Below are 11,296 nucleotides of genomic sequence, written 5' to 3' on the forward strand. Positions count from 1 at the left end.
CCGTGACCCCTAACAGGATAAGCAGTTATGGAAAATGAATGAAAAAAATGAATGAACATCCGGAGGGAGCTCGGAGTAAGGCTGCTGCTCTTTCGCATTGAAAAGGGGTCAGTTGAGGTGGTTCGGACATCTGATCAAGATGCCTCCTTGGCGCCTCCGTTAGGTGTTCCGGGCACCTCCCACTGGTAGGAGGCCCTGGGGCAGACCCAGAACACGCTGGAGGGATTACATATCTCATCTGGCCTGGGACAGCCTTGGGGTCCCCCAGGAGGAGCTGGAAAGTGTTGCTGGAGAGAGGGACGTCTGGGGTGCTTTGCTTGGCCTGCTGCCCCTGTGACCTGACCCTGGATAAGCTGGTGAAAAATGATGGATGGATGGATGGATGTAATTCTAATTGTTTAAACATTGAAAATGTGCAATAACATGACTTTCAGAATACATTTATTGAATACAAACAATTAAACAGAGGCAGGTGTGAAACAAGAGGCAGTTTTGACTTTGTTGAACAGTCACCTGTTCACCGAGCTAATTTCAGATAAGACGAGCTGCTTATGAACATATTCAAAAATCGACAAAAGAACCAGTTGGATTTACATTCCAGTGGCTGTTGGTAAAACAATGAATAAACAGCCTCCAGACAGCGAGTCAGCCTCAGGCTGGACTAATTAGATCTCAGCTGACAAGTAACAGAGTGAGGATGATCACTTATAGCAATACAAAGCCCTGAATAACAGTTCATTTCAATCTTTACAGACTCAATAGGTGTACGCCTGCGGCAGAGCATACAAATTATTTTTCTTCAAAACAAATAAGCCAGAAGATGCATACCAGAGATATGTTCAGCATACTGTACTACTTTATCATTAGCCAATTTTGCACAGCGAGAGGCCTTAACAGCGCCCGCCAGGACTTATCCCGCTTCCACGTTTACCCCTTAAAACATCATTCATTTACATGTATGCTTTTGTATCTTGCTGCCAGCAGTAATTTCTCAGCCTGGCTACAGCGTCGACAAAACAAATTATGCTTTCCATCGTCAGATATTATGATTTTACTGCAGCTCTGCTGTGAAAACTGGCTATTTACAGAGCAGATGCAAGAGGAGCTGTTTGTGACACAGTGGCTGTTACAACACAGCCATGGATCATCTATGAGGCAGTGAGAGGGCTCCTACACACACAAACATTTCTAACAGACTCATTTTTAACATTCCAGGTCGTTTTCATTATGACAAAACTGCTGCATATACCGTGATGACAACAACCTAGTAAGCTGATATGAGAAACGAAGGCGGCTTAAACAATGTACAGCCGTGCGTTTCCGAACTGAACATTTGTTTTCATACTTTTACAGACTGTGCAATTATTAGACTTGAGGAAATTAATTTTCCGCACATTACCAGACTTGTGTAGGAGCCCTGCATAGGCTGTTAAATCTCCTCTTGGGTGCCATAAATCTCTATTAACCAGGAGGTGACGAAGAAAGAAGAATGAAATTAGATTAACAGAATGACTAAAGGCAATTAATACACAGCGACAATATGTTTCAGTATTTACATCAACACTGCGGTGAGAGCAGAAACCAGCGAGAGGCACTAAACAAGAAGTACAGCAGTCGATCCGCTGATGACAAATCTGTTATTCAACCGCTGTCATGCTTCACATATTCAGCGTTATTATAAAATAAACTAGATGCTTTGGAGGAGTTAACGATGCACATTCCTCCCGATGCCTACTGACCCTCCTTCACATTCTGAAGGACAAGTGATTACTAGTATATATTAAATTCTCACACCAGTTCAGCGCCTCACAATCTACTTGCGAATAGTTACAACAACCTTGACTTATTATCGTTGGAAAATTTTTAACAACATTAAATTGCCATGACTCAGGGGTAGGTGCTTTGAATTCCAGCATGAAAGGATTTGCCGTGACTCACTCCAAAGCACATTTAATTTTCTTTCCTTTTTTTGAAATAGCTTTTACATCTGAAATGGCAAAAATGACATGAGAACAAAGTGTTAAAAAACACAACTTTATTCACAAGTCATTTCTGCTTGATAAGGAATTATTAAATAAGCACATCATCTCAACAATACACGATACAATAAATTTAATTCATTACACGTTGAACCAGTAAGGATTTGAATAAGATGCTTTCAAAGTCTATGTTTTATGATTAAACTAGATGTAGCTGTATCAAGATATGACCGACAGGAGGGACACAGTAATTAATGCTGTGCTGTATATCACTAAACGACAGCTGATGAGCATGTATCCATGCCGTCATCCATACGAACCAGAGACACACACTTCATAGTTCCTGAAAGGCAAAACTGAGAAACAAAGAAAAGCAGCTGACCTGTGCTACTTCCCTTCACGTGAATATTGAGATATGATACAACAGGCCTGATGCATATTTGGTATCGCACAGCAGTGATAGGCAGTCAGTCACTTCCTCTGTGGTGCAGTTTCTGATGCCCACGCTGCTTCTCAAAGTCCAGCATGTCTATGAATGCGTGTGCCAAAGGGTAATGTTGGTGTTGTCCAATTTATAAAATGTGGAAATGTTTGTGTGTTGTTTTCACATCTGAGTGCAGCATAGGGTCAGCACACTGCTGGCAGAGATATTCTTTCAGACTGGATTTCTTTTTTTTTATGTCAAAGTGTGTGTGTGTGTGTGCATGTGTGCAAATATGCAGTGTGTGTATGAGGGTAGCGACAGAGGCTCAAGGTTGATGGATAAAACTGGCAGAAGCAGGGTTCCTTGTCTAGTTGATGAGCTTGTTGGCTCTCTTGTTCGCTTCGTCGATACGAAGCCTGTTCATGTCCGCCTGAAAGAGCAAGAAGACACAGATCAACAGGGGCTGATGTACAAATATTCATACTTTTTAGTATTTGTTGAGACATTTACTGACTTTACATGCATTTTAAAATATATCAAAGTGTCTGGAGATTTTTAAAAAAATCTAGTGCCAATGAGCAGTTTATCATGGGTGGGTCTCCGTTTTGTTAGTCTTGTGCACTAACTCCAGACGAGTGTCCTGCCAATATTTTCACACTATTCCACTGATGTGCAGGTGAAGGTAAGGCACCAACATGTGCAGCAGCAGTGCTGCAACAACAGGGATGAAGAAGGCTGCTACCAAGTAAATATGGATGTAAACAACGCAGGACTCAAATACTGAAGAAAAAATCTGCTTTGCAAATGAATTAATTTGGTAGATATCCTCACAGGGCATCATCATTTTGAGAAGGTGAAGGACGAACCCAAGGTGATATGTAAACTCATCTTCATTGGTCGACTACAAACATGACGTATCGTCTGAAACATGGAAGTAGCTACATGCCCATTAGCCCACAGCGTCATTAACAGGCGGCTCGCTCAGTGCGTGACGTGCACTTGTAGATAAAATATAGGCCTATATTAATGAAGGTTCATTAGTACGGTTTTGTATTTCTCTGTAATGTAGCACAGTGTTAACAATGTTACTGATACTATTCTTTCTCACACCTGTGTGTACACATGTTGTGTAACTCATCAAAGTTACACAGCATAGAAACAGACATTAGGGCCGTGGATTAGGGAGGAAAGAGGCGCCAGTCTCCCAGTTACATATCAGCGTATCATCTAAATGATTTTCAAACTGTTATCTTAAGAGGGAAAAGCTGCATAAAGTTGCTTTAAAGATGCTGTGTGGGTTTTCTTGACAACAAAGTTATGTTTACATTCGTTGCTTCTCACCATAACGCAAAGTGTGTATCCTTCAGGCCAAACAAATATGTTGGATGCATTTATTTTTGTCCTTGTTGCAATACTGATTTTTAAAAACATTACATCCTGTATTGTTTACATCCATGTCTGCACATGAGCAGTCTTCTTCTGCATTCAACAACACAGTCAATCAACTATCTATTAGTGGAACAGTGTGAAACTGTGGGGAGGATGTGTTGCGTTGCTTGTGCACGAGCATCCTCGTACAAACAAAACAGGGCCAAGCTTGAAAAACATTTCTCCATGGTGCTACTAGTGGTGAACAAACTCCACAGGGTGCCTCTAATTTTGAAGGGAAGCAAGTCTGAATGACAGAATGTGCTGAAGAAGTATGATCACACAAATAAAAATACAGATTAACAGGACAACCCAACTGACACTCACCTTCTCAGTGATGTTGTCAATGCTTTTGTTCTGCTTGTCGATCTCGTTGCCCATGTCCTGAGCCATAGTCTTCAGGTTGCCAATGATGCTGCCCACTGCATCCAGATTCTCCTCCATCTCATCCTCGCGTGCATCGTTGGTTATCCTGCGGATGTAAACTAAGTTTTTATTTGTCCACGTCTGTCAAATGTGTCTTAATCTGTAACTTATGACTAGGACAAGTGGAAACAATAGAACATTTCTAAATCAACATTACAGTAAAAGATTTTCAAGGAAGCAAAATGACCAGGACCCCACCTCTTGATGTAGGGCCCCGAGGGCGCCGGGGCGTTCACCTGGCCCGCCTGGCCGTTGCGAACACCTGAGGGCTGCCTTGAAACAACCTTTGAGCCATTGGAGTCAACGTCTCCGTCACCTCCTTTAATACCCCAGGTACGCTTGTATCGTGAGTCATTCTCGATAGACGACACCCTGGAGAATTAAAAAAAAATGGAAAGTTAACACAAATCGGGAAATCCAGAGGGGTTCAAATAAAAACTAGACGAATGTTAACTTAAATACAACAGCATAGCCCTCTAAATAAAAGCATCCACAAGAGGTTTGTGCAGTGAAAAGTCAGCTATCAGTGCAGTCACAGATGTTCATCAACCAACCGTGAGGACAATAAAAAAGATTCCCTACCTTATCTTATGGTATTCATCAAAGAATCCTCTTCTCCAATGTGAAAGCATTTAGGGGAGATTTGTTTTCCGTGTTTAGAACCAGATATGATCTTACTATGCACACACATTGACACTGCATGTCCATTTGGGTTTGATGGAGTAAGCTCAGCACAGAGCAGTAACACAATTGCGTTCTTTGCCCATTCATAATGATTGGGTATACAATTTGTGAGCATTCCCAAGGATAGGGAAAACTTGTATGTTCCTCTCATGTGAAATCACACAGATCAGAGCACTATCATGAAAGCGATCAATCACATGATAATGGAGTTGTGAAGAGGGATAGCCTGCTGGCTCTGGAAATATATTTTCCCAGTTTCAATATTCCCATTTCATTTGTTTCTTTTACTGATATTCTCAGTGTTACTGCACACAGACTCTCCTGGATGATGAAACAATCCTATAGGTTCATGGACTGCCCACCAATTAGCATGCTTTTACCATTAGTTTGGCATGGTGGCTGTCTGTAAATACCACAATACCCATGAGCATCGGCTGCTGTTGCTATATTGAGGGTGCGGTGGAGAATTCAAAACACTTACTTGTTGCAGTTAGGAGCAAAACACTGCATTACAGCTGCTGATTTAATGAAAACTGACCCAGAATCCACAAGTGAAATAATTCCAGCTGATAAACTGTATTATCAGTTTTACCAGCATCGTAATCTTTATCTTTCAACAGCTGTTAACAGCACTCAAAGAATTCTACGCCAAAATGCTCACAATTGTTTTTATGTACAACAGGGCTGGGTAAAAGAGCCTATAAATAATATTGCATAAATTTTTAGGCTATATTGTAATACATGATTTATATCTTGATATATGTAAAATCTCTTCTAAACTACTCTAAACGACTAAAATACTAAACTACTAAAAAACTACTGTTACAATAAATTTTAATAAAGTTCTGATGTAATCAAGTTAAATAAAGTACTGTTATAATAAAGTAAAAAAATGTTCTTTCATATTAAGGTTAAATGAAGTATTGTTACAATAAATCTAAACAAAGTGCTGTTATAATAACGTTAAATGAAGTATTGTTATAATAAAGTTAATTGAAGAACTGTTAAAATGAAGTTACATGAAGAGCTGTAATAACAAAGTTAAATAATGTACTTTTATAAAGATTAATAAAGTATAAGTGAAATAAAGTAGTCAAAATAAAGTTTAAGTACTATTTCAATACATTTGAATAAAGCTCTGTTTTAATAAAGTTAAATTAAGTATTGTTATAATCAAGCTAAATGAAAAACTGTTGTAATAAAATTAATAAAATACTGTTACAATAAAGTTAAATAAAGAACTGATATAATGAAATAAATCAAAGGGGAAACACTGGTGCTTTTCTTGTGATGCACTCAGCCCGCTAACTGTTAGCAGTTAGCAGAAAGTTATACCTTAATAATCGTGAGGACTTATTCACTGTGAGCTGGAGACAAACCAACAGCTCTGCAGTTCATATCATAATAATATTTGCAACCAATGGTTGCTGTTAAGGGCCCTGCAGACACAAAACAACACGCCTTGCCTGCTTACACCAGAGTCTGAGGTCTAGATGGGCGGGGAGTTCATGTGGCTTATCATGTATGTGAGTCTTATTTTTTTGTGTGTGTCTGTGAGACGGAGAAAGTGTTGGTGGCTTCAAAAGAAAGACGTGACAAATTATACTCAATGTTCACAATATAGTCATTTTAAATATCCTGTGTGGAACAAGCCAGGATTCATCGAGTGTAATTAATATATGACCCATCCCTGACGTACACAAGCCAGTATCTTTGACTTTTTAATCCAAGGAGCAGATATTTTGAAACACACTGGACCAACTCTGATTTCACAAGGTGAGTTTCATCCCTAACCAAGCTGTATAGATGCTCCACCTGACAGTCTAACACTGTCTACAGTGAAAATGAAATGAATTTCCTGAAATAACTCGACCAAAATTACCATGATAGATACAAGCACAGCACACAAAAAGTAGAGAAAAGCAGAACAACACACTACAGTGATGCGGGGGCTTTAGTAGCTCTGCGTGTTCGGTGTACCTGTCACAGGGGCAGACACAGATGCCGCAGCACTTGGAGAGGTCAGTCAGGTTTTTCTCAGCCTGTCTCATGTCCTGGTTGATCTGGTCCATGCCCTCCTCCACACGCTTCAGCTGCTCTGCAACACAGACACACAGGCACACCACACCGTGTCAGACTCTCCTTCTCTGTATCCAGGTACACTTCATACACCAGGAGATCTCCTTACTGTTAATTTTGTTTTGTGCATCACCTTTATTTATCCATTTTTAGAACAGATTCAATTAAACTTTAATGATCCCTGAGAGGTTTCCTAAATTGGGTCAATAACTGGGTCATTGCTGCAGTGAAAAAAAGGGGTAAAAATAACAAAAAAAGAACATAATGCAGTACAAGTAATTACACATGCCTGTTTCTAAAACAGGGAACGTGAATCTTGTTACAGGGAAAAAACAAAAAACGATTTTGGCACAAATACAGACAAATAATTAGTCCTGAGGAAAAACTGAGGACCATTAACAAACACTAGTTTGGACAATATTTCAGGATGCACATTACAGAATTTACAACCAATAAAACATCTTTCTAGACAACACTGATACACACTCACACACAAATATTCAGGGAGTTTAAATATCAGCTCCTACAGTGATGCGCTGCTCTTATACTGTATACTACAGTTACTTTAGTAAACTACTTGTTTTTTGTCACGTTATTGTGAAGTGTTACCCAAATTTTGAAAAGGGGTGCAGTTCCCCTTTAAAATTGATGTTAAATTCTATCAACAACTTAACTTCACCCACCCAGCTCTGTGCTGATTGCCTGCCATATGTCAGTTTTTCTTGTAATATCTTGATAGGATTTTAAGCACTGGGTGGTGCTGGAATAAAATTATTAGCTTCCCATTGTCCAGATCACCCACGTTTCCTCCCTGTGTGAGGGATCTATGTAATATCTGGTTGTAAATCTGTCGCACAGGACAGCAAATTGTGACAATCACTTTGGACATCGATGCTGTCTACCGTTACTGTTGCCAGTATTCTCTGCTGGATTCAGCTAATTTTACCATCCTCTTCTTGGCCACTAAAATGATATCCAGTTTGCTGTTTGCCTGAATCCATATTAACACAGCACAGTCACAAAGGGAGGTTAACGCAAACTCCTTCAACTCAAACTTAAATAACATCTCTTCGGGCAGTATATTGTCCTTGCAACCTCTCTATAGACACCACTACAACTAGTTAAGAGCTTCCCTGTGCGATACTGACTGCCTCAAGTGGAAAAAAAGTGTTTCTGTAAAAATCAAAACAGGAAATCTGTTCCCTTAAATCAGTTCAGAACTTTTTTGAAATACAAAGCTTATTGAAATAATGAAATCTACATGACATTTTTATCCTAGCACGATGACATCTGGTTTATTTTAGCTGCAACAAAAACTTGTTGTGTATATTAGTGTATTTTAAAAGAACCTTTAAATTGTAATAGCATTAGTGTGATCTATTTCATTACTCACTTCATTTCAAAACAAAGACAAATAAAAAATGTCTGTGTGACTCTTTAAACTTAACCATTACCATTCACTCTTCGCCACAGACAAAGAGAAACAAAAAGTGGGAACATCTGCATCAAAACTAGTGTGCGTGTTGTGTATCTACCTCCTTGCTGGTCCAACATCACCATGGTGTTGATGCCCGTCTGTTTGCTCTGAAAACACAAGAGTCACACAAATTCAGAACCAATAAAGAGATCACAGACAAATTTATGTGTTGCAAAGAATGGAAATAATCAGGGTTGGACATATTATGTTGTGTTCACACCAAATGTGATGTGAATTTTTGTTACTTGCGCTAGTTTAAACGCTAGAATATTTTGTAGTGACTTGCTTCATGTGCCCAAATACCTTGCATCTTGGCTATCGCGGCACAAACTGGTCGCTGAAATTCAGATTGTTTAACTCCAGAATAAGTGCATGACGCAAAATCGGACTACTCATCTTACTTGCGCCTCTTATTTCATGTCATTTGTGTCGCATCCATTGTGTCCATCACGCTGCCAGGTGGGGATCCGCGTCTAATCGTGTCTTTATATTGACTTTGCATGTAATTTAGTTGGATAAATTAATTTATTCACGCCCAATGTAAACACAACATTAAGAGCTAAGTAGGATATTGACAGGCTTGTATAATTTCAACACAGAAAGTACATTTATAACAGAAGCAAACTTTTCCTTGTAAAACTATGACTTGAAATATCACCATATTGTCAGAATCTAAAATAATCAACAGTTAGTTATTACTATAATTAACAGTGGCTTTAGGACTCTGCTGTGAGAGGTCATTTAAATAAAATGTTCCTAATCCTCGTCCAGGTAGGGCTTCAGTTATGAACAAACACTTTCTGGTCATTAAAAGCAGCTACGTGTGAGATGATATTGTGCTTTTGTGACAGCAGCAGCAGCAGCAAGGTGTCAAAGTCTCACCTCCTCTGCCATCTGCAGCATCCTCCGTGTGCTTTCCAGTGACTGTGGAGAGGGGAAAAAACAGGACGTGTTAGAGAATTAAAAAAAGAGGTGAGCAAGTTTAATAAAAACAAATTTAAAATTCCAAAACAGCAATAACCAAAACAGCATTTATGTGATATTCATCAATTTTTGTTTTAGTGAAGTTTATAGAAAAACTCCACAAACAGTTCTTGTAATATTATTTGTTTATGGGCACGGCTCCACCAGATGGCCAGCGCTGACATGCATTATAACCATGATTAAAAACAGTTAATACTATTTTTTTATTAGAGAGAGTGTGGTGTATTATTTCAGATGGCATTGTGCATGAATAACTGAAACTAGTTTTGAATTTAGCCAACACAATTTAGTAAAAATCATTGCTAATGCATCTCACACACATTAGCACAGAAAGAAGAATGAAGAACTCATTTGTTCTGTTTTGTTCTGTGCAATTTGAATTTCTTTTAGTGTGTTTTGCAGCAGCATTTGACCAAATGACTGAACTCTGGGTGTGACCAAACAAGAGATCTAACAACGTCAATTATAACAGAAGATGGAACATATACTGCAGATCATTTCCTTGTAAACTGCAATGCCCTTTCCCATCATGGAAACAGTGTAATTAATCTGGTCGGACCATGACAGTGAATTATCTCATTTAACATCCAGTAATTTGGCTTTAATGACCTTATATCCCATAAGACAAACACAAGGAGGAAATCCTCTCAATTAAGAACAAGAGAGCGCTTGGCATTGCTGCTTAGCCAAAATAAATCAACACCTATATGACTGGACCATGTGAGAATTTAATTTGAAAGGACAGACACAGGAAGTGGCCATGCTCAGCAGTCAGACAGGAGTCAGGTTAATTTCCAGGGCTGGTACCTGCGGTTATTCCACAGGCTAGTTAATAACATGTCGGGCAGGAAATCCAAAGTGTGGGATCATTTTGAGAAGGTGAAGGACGAACCCAAGGTGATATGTAAACTCATCTTCATTGGTCGACTACAAACATGACGTATCATCTGAAACATGGAAGTAGCTACATGCCCATTAGCCGACAGCGTCATTAACAGGCGGCTCGCTCAGTGTGTGACGTGCACTTGTAGATAAAATATAGGCCTATAATTAATATTGCTCTGTAATGTAGCACAGTGTTAACAATGCTACTGATACTATTCTTTCTCACACCTTCAACTCAAACCATTGTGTTGCCCCGCCCAAAATACATAATCTAATAATTAATATCGTAAACATGACTAGTTGACTAATAGCCCTAAATGACGACTACTGGAAGCATGCAGAAACTTCAAGTGGCATATAACGATGCCTTGAGAATACTGCTTAAAAAACCTAGATGGTGCAGTGCGAGTGAGATATTTGTGGCTGCCAGAGTCAATACTTTGAAGGCAGTGTTAAGGAACTTAATCTACAAATGCATATGTAGACTTGACGAGTCAGAAAACGTCATCATTGTGGCCTTAACCAATCCAGGGAAGAGCTGTATTCGCTACACATCTAGCCTCAGGGAGCACTGGCATAAAAGCCTGTATTTGTTTTAATTTTTGTACATTTTATATAGGACTGCTGTCTTTTATGTGGAATGTATATTTTGTATTTTATGTTTTTGTATTGTATTCTTTTATGGACCACTGAGTCTGCAATAAAGACATGATTGACTGATTGATTATTGGTCAACTAGGAAAATTCTTAGTTGGGGGCAGCCCTCTCTCGTGTCCTTACTGCATCTTGCTAACTCGGCCATTCTGGATGTCACTAACTTGGCTCATCTTGCTAACTCGGCCATTCTGGATGTCACTAACTTGGCTTCTTCTCCGGAGCCTTTGTGCTCCGCTGTCTCTCAGGTTAACTCATATCGCAGCGGTGCCTGGA

General features: G+C 39.3%; 1 protein-coding gene across 2 annotated transcripts in view; it reads right to left on the reverse strand.

The window, feature by feature from the left end:
- Nucleotides 1–424: 424 nt before the first annotated feature.
- Nucleotides 425–11,296, reverse strand: part of LOC126400421 (synaptosomal-associated protein 23-like) — a 23,942-nt gene continuing 13,070 nt past the window's right edge. For both annotated transcript variants that reach the window (XM_050061090.1, XM_050061089.1), the window contains exons 3-8: nucleotides 9,380–9,421; nucleotides 8,556–8,604; nucleotides 6,922–7,039; nucleotides 4,456–4,629; nucleotides 4,159–4,303; nucleotides 425–2,833 (exon numbers count right to left, since the gene is read on the reverse strand). In XM_050061090.1, the coding sequence (XP_049917047.1) occupies nucleotides 2,771–2,833; nucleotides 4,159–4,303; nucleotides 4,456–4,629; nucleotides 6,922–7,039; nucleotides 8,556–8,604; nucleotides 9,380–9,421 (591 nt within the window). In that variant the 3' untranslated portion in view covers nucleotides 425–2,770. The remainder of the gene's footprint in view (nucleotides 2,834–4,158; nucleotides 4,304–4,455; nucleotides 4,630–6,921; nucleotides 7,040–8,555; nucleotides 8,605–9,379; nucleotides 9,422–11,296) is intronic.

The sequence above is a fragment of the Epinephelus moara genome, chromosome 14, assembly GCF_006386435.1.
Source record: "Epinephelus moara isolate mb chromosome 14, YSFRI_EMoa_1.0, whole genome shotgun sequence".
NCBI lineage: Eukaryota > Metazoa > Chordata > Actinopteri > Perciformes > Serranidae > Epinephelus > Epinephelus moara.